Source organism: Phocoena sinus, chromosome 8 (genome assembly GCF_008692025.1).
Source record: "Phocoena sinus isolate mPhoSin1 chromosome 8, mPhoSin1.pri, whole genome shotgun sequence".
NCBI lineage: Eukaryota > Metazoa > Chordata > Mammalia > Artiodactyla > Phocoenidae > Phocoena > Phocoena sinus.
Genome location: NC_045770.1, coordinates 11,684,978 through 11,710,096, shown reverse-complemented (window position 1 = coordinate 11,710,096; position 25,119 = coordinate 11,684,978). Strand labels below are relative to the sequence as shown.

General features: G+C 50.1%; 1 protein-coding gene across 11 annotated transcripts in view; it reads left to right on the top strand.

Moving 5' to 3' along the window:
- TECTA (tectorin alpha) overlaps positions 1-25,119 on the top strand; it is an 85,741-nt gene that overhangs the window by 29,156 nt on the left and 31,466 nt on the right. For all 11 annotated transcript variants that reach the window (XR_004351127.1, XR_004351128.1, XM_032640624.1 and 8 more), the window contains 6 exons: positions 258-670; positions 6,625-7,195; positions 9,100-9,692; positions 10,984-11,557; positions 16,237-16,838; positions 24,423-24,984. Coding sequence is in view for 9 of the 11 variants with exons in the window: in XM_032640624.1 (XP_032496515.1) it covers positions 258-670; positions 6,625-7,195; positions 9,100-9,692; positions 10,984-11,557; positions 16,237-16,838; positions 24,423-24,984 (3,315 nt within the window). In the remaining 2 variants the exon portion in view is untranslated. The remainder of the gene's footprint in view (positions 1-257; positions 671-6,624; positions 7,196-9,099; positions 9,693-10,983; positions 11,558-16,236; positions 16,839-24,422; positions 24,985-25,119) is intronic.

Genomic DNA, 25,119 nt, shown 5'->3' with positions numbered 1-25,119 from the left:
TCAAGAGCTTAGATTGGATTCAGACAGACTTGGCTTGGAATCCTGGCTTCGCAGTTGAGTTGCTGAGTGATTTGGATGAATTACCTAACTTCCCTTAAGCCTCAGTTTCCTCACTTGACAAGTGAGGGCAACACTTCATATCTAATCGGGTTCTTTTGAGGATTAAACGGTATAAGGCAAGTAAAGCCTTTAGCCCGATGCCCAGCACAGAAGGTAAATGCTCAATAAATGTTAGTTCTACTGTCCTTATTCCCCAGGACAGTTCCTTCGGCGAGGGGAGGTGTTCTGGGATGACCTGAACTGCACCATTAAGTGCCGCTGTCTGGATTTCAACAACGAGATCTACTGCCAGGAGGTCTCCTGCAGCCCCTACGAGGTGTGCGAACCCAGAGGCAAATTCTTCTACTGCAGCCCGGTGGAGACCAGCACGTGCGTGGTATTTGGGGAGCCACACTATCACACGTTTGATGGCTTCCTCTTCCACTTCCAAGGCTCCTGTGCCTACCTGTTGGCCCGACAGTGTTTGCATACTTCCAGCCTCCCCTTCTTCAGCGTGGAGGCAAAGAACGAGCACCGGGGGGGCTCAGCCGTCTCCTGGGTGAAGGAGCTCTCGGTGGAGGTGAATGGCTACAAGATTCTCATCCCCAAAGGAAGCTATGGAAAAGTCAAGGTGAGACCCTCTCCGTCCTTCACGGGGAGATGGAGAAGCTGGAGGTGCTTCCGCCTGGGGAAGACTTCCCCAGATCTACTGCTGTTTGCTCTTTGTACCAAAAAGATGCATGGATCTTTGTAAAGATCCATGCAAATATCTTGTAAAATTCTTTACTAGGCTAAATTTTGTTTGTACAAGAGCTAACCTAAGCTTTCTCTTTGACATGTCTATCTGCTGTTTACCTTAAAGTACATTTAACTTCTTAGTTGACACAAACACACACACACACACACACACACACACACACACACACACACACACACACACACACACACACAACCAAGCTCAGACATAACTGGGAACAGAAGTAAATTGTTTCTCATGAACCTGGCTTGCAGCAATGGTAGCCACCTGGCCATGCCCTGGAGACAGTGTAAACACAAAGTACAAACCCGTAATTCACTGCAGCTTTTGATTAACAGTCCTCACATCCCCCCATCCTGTTTACCCGAGAGCTGTGGCTTCATTCTCAGAGAAACGTCCAAACGTCCAAACTGATTGGTGTATCCATGGGCACTGCCTGTCCAGGCAGCTGGAGTGGGCTCGGTGACTTCTTTAGTGAAACCTGGGTGGAAAGTTCCCCTGAAAGCTTGACCCCTTTAACAGAATTCCCCACTCCTGCTTGGAATGGGAGAGAACACGGATCTCTGTGGTTCGTTTAGCATATGCAAATGACTCCTGTCCCTGTCTACCTGGATTTCAGGCTGGGGCATTGACAAAAGAGGGAGAACAAAAAGCCAGTGGCAATTACTCAATTTGTGGAGGCCCCAAGTTTCATGATGTTAATGGAGACCTCAGGGCAACCATGTATTTATTCAAGCAATAATAACCAGGACCGCGAGGGGTTGATTGCTGCAGCCCCATGCTGTCCTTAATCCCCAAGCATGGAGGTCGTCACAGAGATTACAGACCAGAACTGATGCCAGTGTAGGGAGGTCTTTCTTTTTTTTAAAAACGTGTTGTAGTTTTAATTGATGCAGCGTGTCCGACAAAAGGCAGCACCAAGGAACTAATTCCACTTTTTCTGGCTCTGCCCTTCCTAGGTCTGTGCAGCGTATCAGTGTCGTAATTAGAAAAGTGGGCTATTACAGTGGTTAAAATGCCAGTTTGCTTGGTATTCGGTTAGTCTCCCTAGAGACAGCTCTGTAAATCAAACCAGAGGTAAGAATCCGGCTGCAGAAGTTTGGAGTTTTTCCCTTTTAAATTTCTCTTGTGCTGTTGAGCACCACACCTGTCCTTGTGGATAGATGCTAACCTTTCCAGCTAGAAAAATGTTTGCTAGCTCTCCCCTACTTCCTCGTCTTGTGGGGATGATGGGTACAATATCTGAAGTTGGAGAAGAAAGCTTCATGCTGCATTCCTATTTTCCATTTTGATTAAAATTCTTTTCCCTTCACAGTCAGACTCTTTTTTTTTACAAGGAAAGGGACACCAGCCCCTTGCTTTCAGGCCCAGCAGCTCTGCTAATTTTGCGTGGCTCTCTTCCATCGTCCGAGCGTAGGGCATGGATTCCTCAATTTTCTGTAGCGACAGGGAGATGTGGACGTGAATGTAAATGTTTCAGAAAGAAAAGGTTATGTGATTCCAACTGCAAGCAAACAATGGGTCCCTTTTCCTTTTGCCAAATGGCTTCCGAGCGTCTCTGAATACACCTGCCCTGCTGGGGAGGGTGCCTCCATGGATGGCAGAGACCCCACCCGGGGTGAAGTGGGGACAGGCAAGAGGGGGTGGGAGGCAAGAAGGAGCCTGATTTGCCAACTTCCAGACACACAAGGCGGGGCCCTGCAAACAGATCTTAACGAACAGGTTGCCTTTCTCCATATGCTGGGATTAGGAGCTGGGCTCTGAATATGCATTTTCCCCCTTTGAGATGTTCTCGAGTGACAAAGTAAACAATTTAGGATTGTGTATGCTAATAGGAGCCAAAGAAAGCCAGCTAACATCCATATATAGTAAATGTCTCCTTCTAACTAATACTTATCAGTTTTCATCTTTCTCCCCCAGATAAAACTGAGTAGTTTAGGGTACACCAGGAAAAAGAGTGCCAACGCCAAATAGCTGATGGTGACGAAGAGCTCTGATTCTGGGGTCAGGTCTGCACAAGCCTTGGGCCACCACTGCCAGCTGAGTGGCCTCTCTGATCTTTACTTTCTCCATCTGTAAAATGGGGTAATCGTGTCATGTCTAGAAGGCAGGGCTCTTGGCTGTAGTTTGGACTTGGCTGTCTCAACTCAGCACTGAACAAAAGGCAGCAGGAAGCAGTGGAGGGTCGGGTCCTGTCACCCACAAATAATGCAAGCCCTGAATCTCAGTTTCCTCATCTGCAAAAGGGGGAGATGGTAAGGACCTTCTTAGGTTGTTGTGAGGATGAAATAGGATAGCCACATGTGCGACTGCTAGTACAAAGCCTGGCACCCAGTAGGCACTCAATACTCATTCCCACACTGCCATTCCCACCGAAAGTTCTTCTCATTCTAAGGCCTGTCCTACGATGCTACTTCTCTCTCCCAACCTTGCTCCCACCTAACCTTGCCCCTACCCACTCCTGGGAGAGACATGGTTAAGGGGGGAGAAGAAGGGAAGCAAACAGGGAGACTCATCAACGTTGGCTCATCAGGGTCTGAGGACTGGGACAGCAGGAAAGAAATAAGAAGCCATGGGCTGGGTGAGAGTCCCCAGCTGCTCCCATTCCGAGCCCTCTGGGGTACAAGCACAGGACTCTAAGGTGTGGCTGAAACTGAGACATGCGTGAGAAAGAAAGGGGGAGAAACGACCACTGATGCCGAAAACGAAGGGAAAATCTGGGCAACGCCGATGGGCAGCGTAGGGACACAGGCAGTGTGCGTGGGACGAGATCGGATGCAGCAGGGGGACGGTTGCAACATCCAGAGACAGTCGCCCCCCCCCCCCCCCCCACCGCACCCTGTGGCTTCTGCTCGGAAGCACAACCACTGTCCTTTGTTAGCAGGGGCTGAGTGAGAGGAGAGGAGGGCATTCAGCGAGGGAGGTGTTTGGCATTTACGATTATACTGCCTTGGAGGAGATTTCACTTCCTACATCTCAGCATAGAGCAATGCACCATAATCACCCAGCGCTCTCGCTGGCTGACCTTCCTCAGAGTGTGGCTTTTCTCATCCTTGTTGGCTAACTTGCTACCTGGGAGATAAGGATAAATCAATCAACCCCTGGGTGGTTTTTTTTCTACTTCCTGCTCTCATAGGATGGCTTACATCTCAAGCCTGTTTTTTTGTTCCCTTCCCCCATAAGTCATACTAATTTCTAGGGACAGAGAATTGCACATGCCATTAGCCATGGTAAACCTTGGGAGCGATGCTTGGACAGTCTATTGTCTCACTTCCTAGACAACCCAGAGAGTTGCAGCAATGGTGGCACTAAAGACCCTTGATCTTCCTGTGTGCCAGAAATCGGTACAGGTGCAGGGCAGCCTGGACGTGCACTTACAGTCAGCCTACCAGGGCTGTTCTAGGACTAACCATCCATTCCAGCCCTCAAAAGTGATGTCTAGAGATGCCAGGCACATTAAGGGTGAAAAAGAAGAAAACTAACTCTCTGTTGGAGGCTTATCAAGCCACTTACACATGGGACTCACTCTTTTTTTTTTTAACATCTTTATTGGAGTATAATTGCTTTACAATGGTGTGTTAGTTTCTGCTTTATAACAAAGTGAATCAGTTATACATATACATATATCCCCATATCTCCTCCCTCTTGTGTCTCCCTCCCACCCTCCCTATCCCACCCCTCTAGGTGGTCACAAAGCACCGAGCTGATCTCCCTGTGCTATGCGGCTGCTTCCCACTAGCCATCTATTTTACATGTGGTAGTGTATATATGTCCATGCCACTCTCTCACATCGTCCCAGCTTACCCTTCCCCCTCCCCATGTCCTCAAGTCCATTCTCTACGTCTTCGTCTTCATTCCTGTGGGACTCACTCTTGATTCTTCCCCCATTTCTCACTCCCCCCAGCAAAAAGCCCCAGGCCCTGTGGAGTGTCCACCACGAGCTGTCCCTCCTCCACGTCTGGGTGCAGGTCAGGCCTCGCCCTCATCAGCCCTGGCCTCCAGCACCAGTTGCCCGCCTGATTTCTCTGTTTCTAATCTCCACCTACTTCAATATACCCTTCGTACCGGCCAGAGTGGACTTTTTTAAACACAAGTCCGACCACATCATTCTCTTACTTAAAACTTTTCGGAGCTCTTCCTACAGAAGAGAAATCCAAGTTGTTGTTTTTGTTTTTGTGGCGTTTTGTTTTCTCTTAAAAACATGCTTCAAAGGCCCTCCAAGATCTGTTCCCAACACAGAATTCAGAGCAATTCTTCCAAAACGGAAGTCAGATCATGTCGATCTTTTGCTCTGGGCGCTCTCTTCGCTCTCGGCTTCCCTCAGAGTCACAGCCAAAGTCTCTACAATGGCTGACAAGGCCGTGCCTGTTCTGGCTGCTCTTATCTCTCTGCCCTCCCTGACCACTGCCTGCTCCTGGCTCTCCGCTCCGGCCACACTGGCCCGTGCGAACCCAGCGCCCAGCACGCTCCACCCCAGGGCCTGGCCGTCCCCTCTGCGTAAGCCACTCTCACCCCAGATAACTGCAAGGCTTCTTCCTCATCTCAAATATCCCCCTCCCCGTGGGGTCTTCCTCGACCCTCCTGTCTAAAATTAGAAACCCTCTTCCCTAGCACTTTGGATCCACATTCCCAGCTTTATTTTCCTGCAGAACACTTTTCTGATGCTGTTATGTATTTTACATATTGGTTTTGTTTGCTGTTGGTCTCCTGAAGAGGAATAGACAGTTCCAAGAGGCAGGAATTTTCGTCCGTTTCACTCATTGCTAATCCCCAACTCTTAGAACAGAGCTTGACACACAGAAAGGGCTGAGTTGACATCTACTGAATGAATGGACTCTGCCTGTGTCCAGCTCCCTCTCCAGCCGCCCGTCCCCTTCCCTCTGCAGTACAGTGACACCCCATGACTGTCCCTATTCTCATGCAGCTACTTCTAACCACGTGATTTTATTCACTTGTCCTGGAATTCTCTGCCCCCTACTCTTCCTCTGGCTGCTTCTGTTTTATCTCTAAAGACCCAGGTCAGACTTAACTGCTCCTAAAAAGCCTATATGACCCCCCGCCCCGTCCCCAGGCTGCATCAGTGGTCAGGTACCGTTCTCCCACTGCATCACTGCATCACCTATGAACACATATTTAAAACTGTATGTCATAAATATCAATTTGTGTCCCTCTTCCTCAGTAGACCGAGACCTCATAACGGGCAGAGACAATTACTTTTTTTATTCTTTATTTCTCAGCACCTAACATCGTGCCTGGTACCCAGTAGGTGTTCAAATTTGTTGTGTTGAACGATGGTATGACATAGGCCTGGTATCAGGAAGTGACAAGGTGAAACACTCAGAGAATAACACCAGGGCAGCCTCAAAACTCGATGGTGGGGACAGTTTGTAGAGCACCTTCCAGCTGGGAGGAGGGGTTGGGGTGCTAAGGGCAGCGAGGGGGTCATGGAAAGTATGTGCCTTAAGCTGAGACTTAAAGAATGGATTTCGAGGAGAAAGGGGGAAAAGCCAGGTAACTAGTCTTTCAAGAAAAGACGTGAAGCTGGCCCAAGAGCCAGCCGGGAAGTGTTGACAAGCCCCTGGTCCCCAGAGGGGTTTAGAGTGGCACTAAGCAATGCACGTCTGTCACAACTCAAACGCCGGCCTGCTCTCGAAGGTTCTGGGGCCTCTGCCTTCCTGGGAGGCAAGCCCGCTGGCACCCAAGCCTTTTGGGGGCCACTCTCTCTGTGGCGCTGAGTCCCTCCATCCCTCCCCCCTTTCCTGACCTCAGCTGGACCCACTGCCCTGGCCCCTGCTCACCTGCCTTTTTACTATTGCTGTTGTTGGCAGGTTAATGACCTAGTGGCTTCTTTGCCCGTCACCTTAGACTTGGGGGCGGTGAAAGTCTACCAGAGTGGCATGTCTACTGCTGTGGAAACGGATTTTGGGCTCTTAGTGACGTTTGACGGCCAGCACTACGCCTCCATCTCCATCCCAGGCTCCTACATCAACTCCACTTGCGGGCTTTGTGGGAACTACAACAAAAACCCTCTGGATGATTTCCTGCGCCCCGACGGCAGGCCAGCCATGTCAATCCTAGACCTGGGAGAGAGCTGGCGGGTCTACCACGCCGACTGGAAGTGTGACTCGGGCTGCGTGGATAATTGCACCCAGTGTGACACGGCCACTGAAGCCCTCTACTTTGGCCCCGACTACTGCGGCTTCCTCAACAAGACCGACGGCCCCCTGTGGGAGTGTGGCACTGTCGTGGACCCCATGGCCTTCGTGCACAGCTGCGTGTATGACCTATGCAGCGTGAGGGACAACGGGACACTTCTGTGTCAGGCCATCCAGGCCTACGCCCTCGTGTGCCAAGCCCAGGGCATTCCGATTGGAGACTGGCGAATCCAGACTGGGTGTGGTAAGCTGGCATCCTGTCCACACGGAAGGCCACGCCTGTGCAGGGGGGCCGGGAGAGGGTTTCGGGGCTCCTCGGAGAGCTCCCTGTTAAGACACACTGCCCGAGAGTCAGGGTGAGGTTGAAATATAGCAAATGATAAAGAACGAACTGTAAAAGCATCTTGACCTTTCTCCTCACCCAGTACTGTGGCCAGAAAACGAGAAACCACTGATGGGCATCCGTGGTCAGGAGACACGGAATGCGTGGCCGGAAGAGGGCCCTTAGCAGGGGTGGCCCGGGCAGAGTTGAGCAGGGAGGGGGCCGTTTCTGAACTGGAGGTGGCTGTCCCCACAGCTGTTGGGGACATGTGGACACTGGCCTGGGGAATCAAGAGCAGCCTTTGGGAGAGGAATGCACCTCCCAGATGGAACCCATGGCATTTTTGTCCTTGGATGTTTCCTCTCTACCTTCAGGTTCTGTGAATCCTACTCTAGAGCATTTCAGCTGGTCCAAAAGGGGCAGTAGACAGGGCAGGTAGCAGACCCGGAAAGAGGCCTTGTTCTAAAATGCCGGGTGGTGAGGAAAAAAGCCCCCAAAGTGTGGGAAATCCAGCTGTCCCCTTGGAATTACACTTTTGGATTGAGCGTTTGGAACAATTTAGCTATCTTATGTCTTCCTTCTATACAACTTACATCTCTCTCACTTTTCCTAGTTATGTAAATGTTAAAAACGAGCAAACGAAAAACCAAATTGCTTCTTGGAATTTTGTTTCTTTCCTGGTCCTTGGTTTTCTCCATATGAGTAAACCGAAAATTATTATCCGTGCATTTGAGAGTGCTATGGAGGTGAGATTTAAAAGTTTCTTTCAGTTCCAAGGCCAGAGGGCAATTTTTTCCTATCTGTATAGGTTGGATTCATATAAATCAATATGTATCAGAATCAATTCTTAGAGAATTGATCAAGCTACTAAAAGACAGTATATTTAAATGTTTTTGTGTGTGTGGACTGGCCAGCCTCTATCATGCCTGGAGTATCCATATCCTGATTCAAGTTGAGATTGAATATGACTTCTCTTTGATCCTTGTGCAATCCAAGAGCATCCAATTACCTAATTGTTTGCCTATAATGGCTATTTTTTTTCTAGTGGTACTACTATCCTACCCTCCACGTTCCTCTCGCTGTCTCTCATTTTAGTGGGATGAATTGTATTTAATTCAGAGAACTCGTCTACCAGTCTCTCGAGTCTCCGCCTGTTGGGGTCAACCAGACTCAAACCAGACTCAGATGTTCTTAAAATAAGAATCGAAGCTTTCCAAGGCAAGAAGGGCCTTCAGAAGGCATCCAGTTCCAGTTCAGTCTCCTGGGGGAATAGGCACACAGGTTCTTTTCAGATAGCTAAGGTTCTTTCTTATTTTTAATATCCCAGAGAATTCATTTTCACAGTCTTCTTTGGTCCCTGTTTGAAAGTTCACTTTTTCAAATTCCTCCTCTAAGAGTTAGATTTTTCATTTCTCCTGTGAGTTGGATTTATTTCCTCCTAGGAATGGGCCATGTTCTTTAAAGTCAGACCAACTTATATGCCCATCAGTTGAAGATCTTAAACCATCTCGATGGTTGTAATTCACCCAGTACTAAACCTGTATTGCATGATCAGTCGAGTCTAGTTAGGATGGGAACCTGAAGTTTTATTTCAGTCAGGATGATCCAGCGAGATCCTGCTCCATCAGTAGTTACTACCAAAGCAGTTGCGCCCCTCGCACACCCTCAGTCTCCCTTCCCCCAGTGAGTGGTGGCTCGGCCTTCCCTCCAGGTGCCAACTGGTCCAGAAGGAGCGTTCTTCCTCCAGGCCCCCGTGCGTGGTGGATCTGGCCGGTTAGCCCCTGGGTCATTCACCTTGTCACGCTCTCTCCTCTCCCCTACGTCAGTGTCCATGGTGCAGTGCCCGAGCTTCAGCCACTACTCCGTGTGTACCAGCAGCTGCCCGGACACGTGCTCCGATCTGACGGCCTCCCACACCTGCGCCACGCCCTGCACGGAGGGCTGCGAGTGCAACGCAGGCTTTGTCCTCAGCACCAGCCAGTGCGTTCCGCTGCACAAGTGCGGCTGTGACTTCGACGGCCACTACTACGCCATGGGCGAGTTCTTCTGGGCCACGGCCAACTGCACGGTGCAGTGCCTGTGTGAGGAGGGCGGCGACGTGTACTGCTTCAACAAGACGTGCCGTGGCGAGGAGGTGTGCACAGTGGAGAACGGCTACCAGGGTTGCTTCCCCAAGCGGGAGACCGTGTGCCTGCTCAGCCAGAACCAGGTGCTGCACACCTTTGACGGCGCCGCCTACCCCTTCCCCGTCGAGTTCTCCTACACGCTCCTCAAGACCTGCCCTGAGCGGCCAGAGTACTTGGAAATCGACATCAACAAGAAGAAGCCGGACGCAGGGCCTGCTTGGCTGCGGGGTCTCCGGATCCTGGTGGCCGACCAGGAGGTCAAGATAGGAGGCATCGGGGCTTCGGAGGTCAAGGTAAGACCCCTGTGGCCTTGGAGACTTTTCTGATGAGTCCCGCCAAGCGAAGGAGCCGCGCTCTTCAGGCTTGCCTGGCTGCCTCTGACCGTGAGCGGATCCTAGGAAGGCAATGACTCCGAAATGGGAGCATTTTCTAACTGTCAGCACCAAATAAAAGTCCATCAGGTGGAGACCTGGAGTGAAGCTGGAATTCCTCGAATTAGAGCAGAACTAGCTCGCCAGAGTAGCAGATACTTATAGGATGCTTACTGTGTGCCAAGCACTAGCCTAAGCGGTATCACATTCATCCTAAGAGGTAGATAACATCATTATTCTCATTCTACAGATGAGAAAACAGAGGCACAGAGAGGTTAAGTAACTTCCCCCGGGACACACAGCCCTAAAAGTGGGATTCAAGCCTGGGTCAGCTGGCTCCAGAGTCTGTGCTCTTTACCCTGTACCATGCTGCATCTCTTACCTGTAGATGGGAATCCGTGTGGAGTAGCACAAGGGGTGCCTGCCATGGTGCCTCACGCCCTGCTGTCTTGGTCTGAAATGCCCATCACTAAGCGTGCAGACTCACAGATCATTAGTAAGAAGGAATCTTGGGCATCATCGAGTGCAACTCCTTGTTTTCACATGAGGCTCCCAAAGGGCTAAATGAGGGCTGTGGGCCTGACAGCTGGAAGGTGGCAGAGCGGGGGTGATGGAGGGTGAGGGAGGAGCAGATCTCCCTCCTCCCAGTGCCATGTGCATTTCATAATATCACATGACATCTAATTTAGAAAGCAAAAGTCAATGCAGTGAATAAAGCATACATCCACAAACCGAAAGGGCTGTGTTTTTATTCCCATTGACACACTGGCAGAAATTAATTTATCAAAATAATAATAGGTAGATAGGTGGATGGACAGCTAGATAATTAGATATATACTGTGTGCTTCCAAGGGGCTGAGACACAGGAAAAGTAAAATTTGAAGGGAGAAGAAGAAGGCAGGACGTCGGGGACAGGAGGAAGCCACACGTCTACGGTGACTGTTGCTCACACTTCAGTTTTGTTTGGAACTAGCTTAGGGTCTCACACACACACAAACAGCAAATGTGTTGGATCAGAAGAGGCTGGAAAGAAAGAAACAAAGATGCCCATGAAAAAAACAGTTGATGTCTGTGTGGTTTCCGCACACTGTCAGCTTCTCAACCTTACTCCAAGGGCTAGTCATGGGGCAGAGCCACGTCTTTATTCACAGCTTAGGAAATTGTGGGCACCCTGTGTGTATCTGGAACTGATGATAGCGATTTGAATTTTCAGGTGAACAGTCAGGAAGTGGAACTGCCTTTTTTCCATCCTTCGGGGAAGCTGGAAATTTATCGAAACAAAAACAGCACAACCGTCGAGTCCAAGGGTGTCGTGACCGTGCAATACTCAGACGTGGGTCTGCTGTACATCCGGCTCTCCACCGCCTACTTCAACTGCACGGGGGGCTTGTGTGGCTTCTTCAACGCGAACGTCAGCGAGGAGTTCTGTCTCCCCAATGGCAAGTGCACGGACAACCTGGCGGTGTTCCTGGAAAGCTGGACCACTTTCGAGGAGATCTGCAACGGGGAGTGTGGGGACCTGCTGAAGGCCTGCGGCAACGACTCAGAGCTGCTGAAATTTTACCGCAGCCGTTCCATGTGCGGCATCATCAACGACCCCTCCAACAGCTCCTTCCTGGAGTGTCACGGCGTGGTCAACGTCACCGCCTACTACCGCACCTGCCTCTTCCGCCTGTGCCAGAGCGGGGGCAACGAGTCCGAGCTCTGTGACTCTGTGGCCCGGTACGCGAGCGCCTGCAAGAACGCCGACGTGGAGGTGCAGCCCTGGAGGACCCACGACTTCTGCCGTGAGTTCGGGTGACGCCATGGGGGCGGCCGGCCGGGGCGGGGCATTGATAACCGAGACCGCAATCGCACTCGAGGACAATCTCATTAACCCTGTGCATCTCCCCTAGTCTGATGTGTCCCCTGGAAGGCTCGTCCCCCCAGGCCAGACTATTGCGCATCTTTATCGTTGTTTCTAATCACACAGTCCCTCTTCGTTGTAGAACAATTAGCTATTGACCCTTCGTTATGTCTAGCAGAGGGAACACGTCATGTCAAAGGACCGGAAATCTTTGTGATGTCTCAGTGGGCGCCTTCTCTCTTGGCAAGGCAGGACCCCATTCATTTCAGCACATGGTGATCCGTCAGGGTGCCTTTCCCGGAGTAGAGATTAGCCCCGCTCCCCAGGGCAAACCTGACAGTGGTTCTTGAGAGAGTCCCATGGGCCTGGTTGTTCATTTTGCGCCTAGAGTATCTGACCCCTCTCAGCAGTACTTATAGTAATGAGAATAATTGCCGGGAAGATGAGACATATAATCCCCTCGGTTCTGGGCGAGCCCAGGGGGAGGAGTAAATGGAAGGGTAGAAGGAGAAGTGGCTGAGGGCGGGACCCAGGCCTGGAGGCAGGACTGCCCCACCTGGACCACATCTCCCACCCCTTCCCCACCAAGAAGGTGGGCCCTCACGAAGACCAGGGCTACCACTGAGATTCCATCCTTTACATCTGGTTATGTCTCTTCCATTATATTTCTTCCTGCCTAAGTTTGTTTATTTCTTTAACTTTTTATTTTGAAATAATTTTGAAGTTACAGAAGGGTTACAAGACTATCTATAGAGCTTTTACCCAGATGACGTGTTGTCAGCATTTTGCCCTGTTTGCTTTGTCACTCTCTCTCACTGACTCTCTGTGTGAAGGGAAGTTGCAGACATCATACGCCTTTGCCCCTAAATACGTTAAGTGTATATTTCCTTAGAATCAAGACGCTCATTCACAGCCCAGTACAGTTACTGAGTTCAGGAAATTTAACACGGAGGCGATAACTTAATATCCACTTCAATTTTGCCCGTTGACCCAGTCGTGTCCTTTATGGCTTTCCCCTACCCCTCAGTGCAGATCTAGTCCGCGACCACATGGGGCATTTAGCTGTCATGTCTCTTTGGTCTCCTTAAGTCTGGAACAATTCCTTAGCTTCTTTGTCTCTTATGATCTTGTCATTTTTAAAGATTACAGTCTCCCCCCTTTTGAAATAGAATGGCCCTCCATTTGGATTTGATGCTTCGCCATGGCTGGGTTCTGCTCTACATCCCACCCAGCCCCCTGCCTAGGAGAGGCATGTTTTCCTCATGGTATCAGGTCACATGTGGGGCACACTCTGTTCAGCCTCCTCTCGCTGGTGATGGGCACATCGATCCCCTGGTCAGGGGTTGTCAAATATCACCACTCTGTGTCGCTACGTTTCTGTCTTGTGACGGATGAGCAGTCTGTGGGGAAGTACTTTAAGGCCATGCAGCGTGCTGCGTGTCATCACAATCCCCTCCTCGGCTTAGTGCCCACTGAGGACTTTTGCTTGTACTGATCTTCAGCATGACGATTACATGCTGACAGTTTACAGCTCCAGCACTCTCTCCACTTGTACCCGTCAGCAGATGTCATTTTACTGTAAGCAAGAGCCCTCCTGTCTCTTCTGCCTGCCTGTCCCCTATCTATCATCCATCCACCCATCCATCCATCTATTTATTTACCTCAATCATCTATCTATCTTATCAACATGGACACACAGATTCCTGTTTGTTTCAATGGTTCGTGTTTCATATCGCATTTGTTATTTTGGCTTTAACATTATGACAGATTTGGCCTGTGGGTGCCCCTTCCAGTTGCCTCCTACGTCCTTCGGCTATGCCTCTGTCGTTTTCTTACTTTCTAGATTAACGAGATGCTTCACATCACCTCTTAACCTTCCCTGCCCCAGCCTAGAATCAACCATCACTCCGAAAAATCATGATTCATTTTGCTGGGGAATGTTATTAGAAGCTATGGTCTGAGTGAGGCTTACCCATTGCTATTGGGGTATCCTTACCTTGCCTCTAAGCCTTTGCAATAGTAACATCTTAGACAGAGCTAAGAATATCCCCTGCGCCTTCCCCCCCGCCCGCCACATATCGTTATTTAAAAATAATGCTCTGGTTTCTGAGCACCGGAAGTCCAGAGGAGCATATGGAATATCATCTCAGAGTTGGGCGGTTATATCCCTGGTGACCCTAGCCACACGGGGGGGATTAGTAACAGAGGCTGTGAATCTGCAGGTGGAATTCTGGAAGCATGCTCTTTTCATAAAGTCACCTAAAGGGAGGGAGGCTCCAAGGTTCCTACTGGCCACCACATCTAGTGGGACCTTAGAATGCTTTCTCAAAGGCTTCTCTTTAACCCACTTCCCACATCCTCTTTTGCCCCACCTCTAGCTCGTCTAAACTGATCTCTGCCCCTGCTCCTGTACTCAACTTTCTAGTTACAGTTCATTCACGTTACGGGATTACAGAGTCTGCCCCATACCAAATCCGTTTTGTTGCCAGGCCATGTCTGTGCCTGCTTTTAGACTATGAACTCCTACCCAGCAGGAAGTGTCTGTGGTTTGTTTTTTTGTACTGCACAAAGCACAGCTTGGTGGCATGGCTCATGCGAAGGAAGTGTGGCGGGATGACAGTGATTCCCTCTTTTTCCGTGTGCGATGCCTGCTGAGAATCACTTCTCCCCATCCTTCATCGGGGCCTGAAGAGCTGGAGCAAACGCTCATAAGTGCCTTTTTTAGAGAGAGACTTGTGGACGGAAGCAGCCACGTGGAGCGTGGCTTCCTCGGGTGGAGGGCCAGGGCTCACACTTGATTAATCAAGTCTCTGGGTACTAAGGGGTTAATCTGGTCAGGGTTTTGCAGAGTGGGGATTGGATTGAGTGACAGCTGCAAATCAGGAACACAATCTTCTTTGGACCTGGAGAGAGGCAACCACTGCTTCTGTGTTCAGATATTTTTAACCAGCTCTCGCTGGCAGAGCCAGGCTGCCCAATTAAGTAATTTCAGAGGCATTTCAGGAGCCAGGGGAAGTTTTATTCCTTCATGTCTGCATGTTCCAGACTTTCAGACACATTCAGACAACACGATAAGTCATAAAACGAGAGCCATTTAAATAAGTCATGTTATTTGCTATCACCATAAACCTGCAGTCAGTGTTATAACGTTCATAATTTAGAGACAAATGTGAAAATCGCTCTATACAGACATATTTAATCAGTGCCGAACTAGCCTACAACTAGTCAGTGGAGGTGGAGACAGTCCTTTAGCCCAGAGGGAAAAAAGATTGGCTTTCAGTCCATAGGGCAGAACTGTTGAGCTGGTACTTGTGGGCGGAACTATTATTGCCATGCAATTTCTCTACAGTGTCCTTTGTGTCCTTGGATTATAAAACCCTCTTAAGGAGTGATCGTATGCATAAGACCTAAAGAAAGCCTTAAAGGCAAGATCTTAAACTCCCAGGAGACGGTGACGACGTTCACAGATCTTTAGAGAACACAGACCTGTGGGTAGATTTCTTCTGTATTCCTGAGTTCATCCCGGCTCATGTCAAGTTTTGACAAACAAAAATAATAAAGAGACCTGGGAAGTTACACGGAATTCCATGGTGAGCCGCATGTGCCTTTATTGTATGTGCTGTGCTTACTGACGCACAGTCTTGATCTATCAAGGAAGGCTTCTGGGCAGAAGAGTGACTTGAAATGAAACCGGGAGGATGGGTAGGATTTGGCTCTGTGAAGGCCATGCAGGAGGGGCAAAGGGTGTGAATAAAGGAGGTGGGCAGGACCATGTGCTGAGGTCAGTGAGGAGGTGGAAGGGGTCAGAGGACACCAGGAGCAGAGGGATGAAAGACACAGGGAAGGTCCAACGTGTAGAGTAGAAACACCTCCATGAAACCTATCTGTAATGGAGGGAAGTGTAAGAAGGGAAAGGGTGCAGTGTTTATTGAGACCCTACTGTGGGCTTGATATATTAGGTTATTAATCCTCAGAACAGCAGTCCTAGGTAAGTACTGTCCTTATTTAATAAGAGAAGAAACTGAAGCTCAGAGACGGTACCCACAGGTCTCTACAGCCTCAGAGCACTTGTTCCTTCCAGGACTCTCTTTCCGGAGTCTTTGAGTCAGGAGACTCAGAGTCGGGAGACGCAGATTCGAATCTCTCTCCAGTACTTATCAGCTGGATTAAGTCACTGAACTTCAGTTTCCTCACTTATAAGACAGGGGTGATATGACTGTCCTTACCATCCAGATTGTTGAGAAAATTACACTAAAATGCCTAGAACAGTGCCTGGTGTGCCGCAGGTGCTCAGAACAGGCCCGTCGTCTCAGAATCTTCTACTTGAAAAGCTAAGTGCACTAGAGGAGCACGTGAGTGAGGGGCTCGCTGAGCCTTGTGGATCACCCCAAATGAGGATGGCAGTGGTGCTGATCACATGGCATTTGCTGAGCTCACTGTGCTGGACAGATAAGTCACATGCAGCTTATATACCTGCACGCACACACGTGCCCCCACACTGTGCGCACAGCCACACGTGCACACACATGCACACACCCATGCATACCAATGAGTGTACACAGACTCTGTCTCTGACCTCTGTCCCTTTCTCAATCCCATCTCCTCCTCACCCACCCTCAGCTCTGGACTGCCCGGAGAACAGCCATTTCGAGGAGTGCATGATGTGTACAGAGACCTGTGAGACCCTGGCACTGGGCCCCATCTGTGTGGACAGCTGCTCCGAGGGGTGTCAGTGTGACGAGGGCTATGCCCTGCAAGGCAGCCAGTGCGTCCCCCGGAGCGAGTGTGGCTGCAACTTTGAGGGACACCAACTTGCCACCAATGAGACCTTCTGGGTGGACCTGGACTGCCAGATCTTCTGCTACTGCAATGGCACAGACAACAGCGTCCACTGTGAAAACATCCCCTGCAAGGGTGACGAGTACTGCATGGAGGAGGGCGGCCTCTACTACTGCCAGGCCCGCACCGACGCCTCCTGCATCGTCTCGGGCTACGGCCACTACCTGACCTTTGACGGCTACCCTTTTGACTTCCAGACCAGCTGCCCGCTCATCTTGTGCACCACAGGAAGCAGGCCGAGCTCAGACACGTTCCCCAAGTTCGTCGTCACAGCCAAGAACGAGGACCGGGACCCGTCACTGGCCTTGTGGGTCAAGCAGGTGGACGTGACCGTGTTGGGCTACAGCGTCGTGATTCACAGGGCCTACAAGCACACGGTGCTGGTGAGCGGTCACAGGCCAGCCCCCAGGAGGGGAGCCGTGGGGATGTGAGGATAGGGGTCCCGGGTCAGCAAGTCAGGCTGCAGCTGAACCAGGCAGGTCCAGAATCCAAGGAAAAGCAGAGGATGTTAGAGCAGAGAGGGGCCCTGGAGACTTCCCATCACTTTATCTTACAGATGAGGAAACAGGGCCCTCAGAGAGAAAAATACCCAAGTCACAGGCACCAAATTAGGAACAGAGCCAGCTGTAGGAACGGTGCCTTTCATGTCGTAGCTGAGTGTGTTGGAGACGGCACAGACCTACATGGAGTCCCAGCTTGGCTACACTGAGCGGCCTCAGACAGTCGCTGTGTGTATACGAGAATGTGCACCTAGCATGGACTAGGCGTCAATAAGTGGTACTGCTGTCTAATCCACCTCCTTCCCTTAGCTGAGATCAAAATATTTGCCTCCTCGGGCCTCCTGCTGCCTCTTTCAGTCTCCCTTTCGCTCCCAGGGGACCTGGGAGTTCAGGAGTCTTGTCTACATCTGGAGCACCCTGGGGCTCCCTTGCAGTCTTCTTACTTTTCACTCCCTTGGCCACGAAGACAGGAGCGGGTAGGGGCTGAGGAGTTCCATGCACTCCGAGTCCAGCCTGAGGATGTCAGCTGCAGCCACAGGCCGGCCACCCCTCCCCCAAGGGCCCGCCCTGAGCAACACTTGGGACACCAGCAAGCCACTGCTTTAGCATTTCGGAGGAGCTGACTTAGGATGTCAACCTTTTAACACCATCCTCCCAGGTCTGCGGTGTAATTTATCTCTAAGGAGATTCCTCTTCCTCTCATATACATTCCCTTTCAAATTCTGAGCTGTTAAAGACTTCCTTGGGCAACTCTGCTGACTTCTTTCCTTCCTTAGAATTTTCTTTAAGCCCCTTCTCTGACAAAGAGAGGTTTCTGAGCTTCTTAAACTGTCCTCCCTTTCACGTTTACTGGAAAGTGTGCCTTCTTAGCATCTAAGATGGAAGTCTCACTATGAACATTCTTCTTCCTTTTCTTGGGTATTTTACCCAAACTGCCATTGGTACCCTCTGTGTTTCACCTAACAGTTGGTTCCTCTATCATTTATGGCATTAATCGTACTGTATTTTTCCATGATGTTCATGTCCAGCTCACTCAATATTCATAGTGGACTCCTTGAGGGCAGGAACCACACATAATCCATCTTTATGTTAAATGAATATACTGTGTGCTGTGACACTCAAAGCGTTTGTCAAATGAACGAAGGAGATATCATAATAAGCCCTTTCTTCCAAGGTTCCTACGACTTTTATTTTGCTGCTCGTCACTTCTTTAGCACTTTGAGAGATGAAATTACCACCTGGACAAGTTAGGAGTGTATCAGATGCCTTGCTTTTAGCCACAAAAGGTTTCCAACAGATGTCCGGATAGTCAAAGTCGCTCTTTACAATAACTTCCCTCTCCTCCACTTTCATCAATTGTGTTAAAACAAACACATCAATCATTTTGTCCATGTGGCTGCATCTTGTTTGTCCTCTTCTCCTTTGCTCCTCCTCTGACATATTTCTACCCTTAGATTTATAATTTTGGATATTGTTCCTTATCTCTGTGACATTCAACACTTTTCCACCTTTCTACCTTTCAGGTTTTTTTCTTCTTGTAAAGTATAATCTGTTAACAGGCCCTGCCCCATCCAGTGTACTATGAAAGCGTATTTTCTGCCTTGTGTTACACGCTGTCAAGGTTTAGGTATATAGACATCTGAGGCTACCCATGTTTTCTGACCCAGTTATTTTCACATATAGACACTGGATCTTCATGAACACTTGTTCTTTTTCCTGCTCTCCCTTCTCTCCTCGCCAGTGGCTGATTCTCTTCTCTCACCAGGTGTTTCCCTCCCTTTGGGTCAGCTCACCTTCCAGGCGCGTGTCTCATGAGAGGCACTCACGCCTAAAGTCGAGAGCCATGAGAACTACACAGCTGGTTTCTTCCTCCCACAAAGAAATGCGGAGGGAAGGGTATATTAGTTCTTAGGGCTGCTGTCACAAAGCATCACAGACTAGGTGGCCTGAAACAGCAGAAACCTATTCTGTTACAGTTCTGGAGGCCAGGAGTCCTAAACCAAGGTGTCCTCAGGGCCATGCTCCCCCCGAGGTCCTAGGGAAGCCTCTATTCCAGGCTTTCCTCCAGCTTCTGGTGGTTGTAGGTGACCCTTGGCTTGTGGCAGCATAACTCCAGTCTCTGCCTCCGTATTTTCATGGCCTTCGTCCCTCTGTGCCAAATCTCTCTCTCCTTTTAAGGACACTAGTCATTGGATTGAGGGCCCACCCTTTCCCCACATGATCTCCTCTTAATGATTACATCTGCAAAGACCCTATTTCCAAATAAGGTCACGTTCACAGGTCCTGGGGGTTAAGACTTCGATATACCTTTTGGGGGGATACAATTCAGTCTACAACAGGGAGTAATTAGAGAGTCATGGGCATGAAGGAGGAACTGATTAAAGGGGTGGGGGGACCCTTTCCAGGGCTCTTCTTTCTAGGTCACCAGATGTCCAAAATGCCCAAGCTGGGAATAAGAGTGTACAGCTTTCAGATCTCTTGACAGAAAGACCAAGTTCAGGATGCTTGAAGGTTCTTTTCTTCTGAGGCCTAGGGGATAGATTTAGCATTTACTTTGAATTATTAATATGCATTACAGGATCTGCTTGTTCAATGATTTGTGTTTGTTTTTCCCATGATGTTATTATTAGTCACCATCTCTCCCTGAGAGAAGAATAACGGCCGTCATAATGACAGCGCGCGGTGAAGCGCCAGGCAAAACACAGCACAGAGCCCGGGTCACTGCTGGTGCTTGCAAAAACGGAGGTGACATGGAAGTGACTCCTTGGGACACCGGGTCCCTCTGTGATTCTGACCTTTCTCGGCGTTAAGCAGTACTGAGGTTGTGGGGAAACCCACCAAGCCGAGGGAAATTAGAAATAAATATGCTATGTTTATACCAGCCAGGGAGTAGGGGTAAGCGACAGAGGTGAGCCACTCCTGGGCACCGCAGAGCCCACGCCTCAGCCGTCTACAGCCCGAGCTCCACAGAGACGGCCTCTCTCCTCCATCTCCCTCAGGCTTCTGCACAGCCGGGTCCTGCATGGTCTAGGCCAAGGTGAAGGCTCTCAGGACCTTCCAGAGCTGGTGTTTTATCACTGATTGCCCACCCCGTGGCCATGAGAGAAGAGGGAAGCTTTGAGCATCACTCTGGCTCAGTTGCATCTGATGGGCTTGCATTGACAGGCTGTTCTGTGCCAAGCCCTTCGGGTAGAAACGTGAGTCAGACATGGCTTCTGTCCTAAGGGAACTCAGGGTCTAGTGGGAGAGACAGACGTGTTTGCAGGGAACGTCAGCGTGATATGAAGTTCCAGAAAAATGTGACGTGCAGTGGGGAAGGGGGGTGTGTCATGAGAGAACAGGTTGCCTGAGCCGCCTGGGGGGATGGAGGGAAGGCTTCTGCAAGAGATGATCCAGACCTGAGCCCTGAAGGCATCCACTGGCCAGGCCGTGAAAGAGGCAAAGGGCGTCCTAGGACAAGGAAACGTCAGTGGAGATCCAGGGCGGGGGTGTGAAGGGGACCTCAGAACAGCTGAAGAACAGCTGTAGCAGCAATCACAGCCAGTTGTTTAAAGGAAAGCTCGCTACTGAAAAGCGAATATGTTGCCTTATTTCCAATACTTCAGTATTAGAAACACATTTCCCCCACTCATCCCCATGCCCTGCTCTCTTCCTCCTCTGCGCCGGCCTCTTCCATCCATCCTTATCCACCCCTCCCTTCCTCTGCCTCTCTCTTTCCCTCCGTTTCACAGGGACAGACAGGGCAGTGATGTAGGGATGGAGGCCGCATTCCTGGGGCCTGAGAGACAGGGAGAAGCTGGGCAGGCCTGTCTGCGTCGAGGCCTTCCTTTCCCAGGTGCTCCTGGGCAGTGACAGGACTCGAAGGCCTTGAGCTGTAATCCAGGCACATGGCCTCTCCAAGGTATCGCCCCCTCGTTGACACCCAGTAGCCAGGAATAGAGAATGCGTAGAAACTCAGGAGGAAAAGCCAGCCAGCACGCGTGAGCCCTTGGGTGCTCAGCCTTTAGTTTATTCGTGCAAGTTGTCAAGGCTCGTGGGAGTCCCCACGGCCTCTGCTTCCCTCGGTGACTTTGCACACCTGTGCTCTCTGTCTCTGGGCCTCCCAGGTGAGAAAGTTATGCTCACCAGGCGCGATCTCCCTCTTCCTCTTCCCCCCTCCATGCTGTCTCTGAAATGACCCATCACCACGCCCTCTTCACCTCCTGTCCTCTTTCCAGAGAACGAAGTATCTCTTCCCCTCTCCATGGCCACTCTCCACCTACACCATCTCTTTTTGGCCCTCTCAGGCTCTTGCCTGTCTCTCATCTCCTCCCCCTCCTGTGTCTTGGGCTTTTCTCTTCAACCCATAAACATATTCATTCTAAGATAAACCTTGACCCCGATTCAATCCAATCCCTCTTCTAACCAATCCCTCTCCTCCCCTTTCCTACCAAACTCCCGGAGAGAGACATCTCTGCTTCCATATCCCCTGTTTGCCGTTTAACCTCTGCGACCTAGCCTCTGGTATCATCACGCTACTGAAGTTCTCTTACTAAGATCACTGGCGGCTTCTTCTTTGAAAAATGAGTCTTTTTCAGGCTTGATTTCATGGGACGTTACAGACGAGGCCCTCCGTGGTCCAGGCCCTCCCCGCCTCTCCATCTTCATCTCCCATCATCCCCGAGGTCACATTTTATGCTCCAGCATCATTCAGTTGCTGTAATTCCTCATATTTATCAGGCATTTCCCCTCCTCTTGGCCTCAGCTCAGGCTACACCCTTTTCTTGGGATTCCCTTTTCTTCACTCTCATTCCTTCATTTTTTGTTGTTGTTTTGTTTTGTTTTAAATTTTTATTGGAGTATAGTTAATTTACAATGTTGTGTTAGTTTCAGGGGTGCAGTAAAGTGATTCAGTTATACATACATATATGTGCGTGTGTGTGTGTACATGTATATATACATACACATGTATATATAGTCTTTTTTTACATCTTCCCTTCCATTATAGGTTATTACAAGATATTGAGTAGAGTTTCCTGTGCTGTACAGTAGGTTCTTGTTGGTTGTCTATTTTATATATAGTAGTGTTTATATTTTTTTAAATTTTTATTGGGGTATAGTCGCGTTACAATGTTGTGTTAGTTTCTGCTGTACAGCGAGGTGGATCAGTTATACATATACATACATCCACTCTCGTTTAGATTCTTTTGCCGTATAGGCCATTCCAGAGTACTGAGTAGAGTCCCCGTGCTCTACGGCAGGTCCTTATTAGTTACCTAGTAGTGGGCGTATTTGATTCCCAAGCCCCAAATTCATCTTGACTGGACAACGTCACTCAGCCTTCAGGACCGGATGTGGGCACCGTCCTCTGCGGGCATCCCCGATTCTGTCCCCAGGCTGAGTCTGGTGCCTGTGCATCTATTTATCTCTATCGTTGCTTTCATCAGATGATGTTATTATTACCTGTTTATGTACTTGTCTCTGCCACATGCCTGTGAGCTCCTAGGGAAGGAGCCCTATGCTTTATTCCAGCGTTTAGCACGGTGCTTGGTGCACAGCAGTGCCAAACTGATGGCTCCTGGATGAATGAGTGAATTCTGCCTGGACCAATATTCATAGGCAAGGAGACCGCTGAGTTGAAATTTGAAGGGTGAAAATTGCCCCAGAGAGAGAGAGGATGGGGGAAGGACACCATTGCTGTGTTAGGTTGGTTCCCTAGAGGCAGAGTCTGAGGTGCGGATTCCTGAAAGTGAGGGAAGAACCAAGGGCAGAGAGCTCAGCGTGGATGTGGTCTAAGTTGGCCATCAGCCTGGGCCACCGGGAGCTCTGGTTCATGACCTGCACACGGAGTTGGTCCCCCGTGTTGGTCAGTCATTGGCCGAGGGCTGCCCTTAGGGTGGGGGTGGGGCTGGATGGGGGTGTCATAACCTCCTGGGCCAAGGGCCCCCCTTTTGGCCAAGGCCAGCTGCGAGTATCGTTAACTCACAATCGCAACTGCTAAGGATGGACACAGAAGGCACCACCACACTCGCAGCAAAGGAAATGGCACGTGGAATGGGGCAGCTCGGTCCATCTGGGGAGCAGCAAAGTGCTGGGTGTGGCTGGGGTGGAGGAAGTGAGTGGGTTGGGCGCGAGAGGCAGGGGCCAGCTCCTGGAGAGCCCTGTACCATGTGCTAAGCGTACCCCACATTTTATTCAACCTCTGCAGGGGGTTTTAAGTATTAATTAATTGCTTTCAATTGCATTAAAAACTATTGGAGAGGCAGTGGTGAGTGGCTGGAGGAGTGGGGCAGTACCGGGGTAGGGAGACCAGTCGGGGGCATATTCAAGAGTCAAGGTGGAGGGTGATGAGAGTCTGAACTAAGGTGGTAGCAGTGGGGCTGGGGGCAGGGGTGTCAGATGGGAGAGAGATTAAGGAGGTCAGGAGGGGGGTTCTTTCCTGGCAGGGAGCAATCTACGACCACCACCCTGTGGGCAGCCACCTTCTTCTTTCAGGAGGAAGCCCAGCTCTCCTCTTAGCCCTCACAACAGTCTGTTTTCCATCAAGCACTCAACCAGCCAAGGGCTGCAGGATTTGGCTCACCCGCATCAAAATGGTTCAAGGGCCGTGCAGTTCCGGAGTTTGACTTAAGGGATTTCCTTGTTTTCTGAATTTAAAATCTGCGGGAGGAAACATGCATCCAGTGCCCTCTCCGTTGTGCTGGGCGCCCAGCAGGGGGTGAGGGGAGGGTGGCCGTATAGATCAATAAAGTGTGGTCCCTGCCCTCAGATTGCTCCTAACCGTGTAGTGGAGACAGAGGTGTAGACAACCAGCTGTAATATAAGACAGATGCGATGTGTGCTTCAGTAGCAGGGTACACGTGCTTGATCTTGGCCAGAGGTGCAGGAGAACACGAGAGAAGTATAAGTAACATGTTCTGGTTGCCCAGACGAGGGAGTGATTCTTCCTGACCACCAGCTCCGAAAATCCCGCCTTATAGAAAAGCCGACATTTGAGCAGGGTCTGGGGGATGAGAAGGATATTGGCAGGTAAAGAACGGCATCCTAGGCAGAGGCGCCAGCAAAATCAAGTCATTCCTCAGGAAAAAGAAGATCCTAGAGGAATTAATAAATTGGGGCTTGCCTAAGAGAAATCCACAGTAAAGCACAAGAGTTTTAGGTTTGGGTATTTTAGTCTAAACTTTAACTGAATTCTTATTACCCTCTCATTACCTTGGAGAAAACAATTGGAACTCCTGGAGGGAATAATGCTATAAACAGAAGGCACTGAAATAAATAGGTATATTCGTGTACAAAGGATAGTCATTTAAGTCTGTTCAAATCCTAATAATAATAGTTGAGGGACAGAAACAACACTAAAGGCAAAGATTTCATTCAACCTGCTCCAACCCCCCGTGGGGCTGCCTCTCAGAGGCTAATCATTAGAAGAGTGGGGCGGGGCTGCCTGGGCCACCTGTATTGTCTGTGCCCACCCTCTTGCTCTTGCAGGTCAACAGTGAACGGCTCTATCTGCCCCTGAAGTTGGGACAAGGGAAGATAAACATCTTTTCCTTTGGCTTCCATGTGGTGGTGGAAACTGACTTTGGCCTGAAGGTTGTGTATGATTGGAAGACCTTCCTGTCCATCACGGTCCCTCGGGGCATGCAGAACATCACCTACGGCCTGTGTGGCCGCTATAACGGCAACCCCGAAGACGACCTGGAGATGCCCATGGGCCTGCTGGCCTCCAGCGTCAATGAGTTTGGACAGAGCTGGGTGAAGAGGGACACCTTCTGCCAGGTTGGCTGTGGCGACCGCTGCCCTTCCTGTGCCAAAGTGGAAGGTTTCTCCAAAGTGCAGCAGCTCTGCAGCCTGATCCCCAACCAGAACTCAGGCTTCACCAAGTGTCACAGCAAGGTCAACCCCGCTTTCTTCTACAAGAACTGCCTGTTTGACTCTTGCATCGATGGCGGCGCCGTGCAGACCGCCTGCAGCTGGCTGCAGAACTACGCCAGCACGTGCCAGACGCAGGGCATCGCAGTGACCGGCTGGAGGAACTACACGTCCTGCTGTGAGTCCTTCCCGTTGTCTCTCCTTCCATCTTGATTGGTGTGGGCAGGCCGGTCATCCAGTACAAGTCAGAGCAAACTGAGTGGGGCAATTTCAGGAAATGCACTTTGGAATTGAGTTTGTTAACTGAAACAAG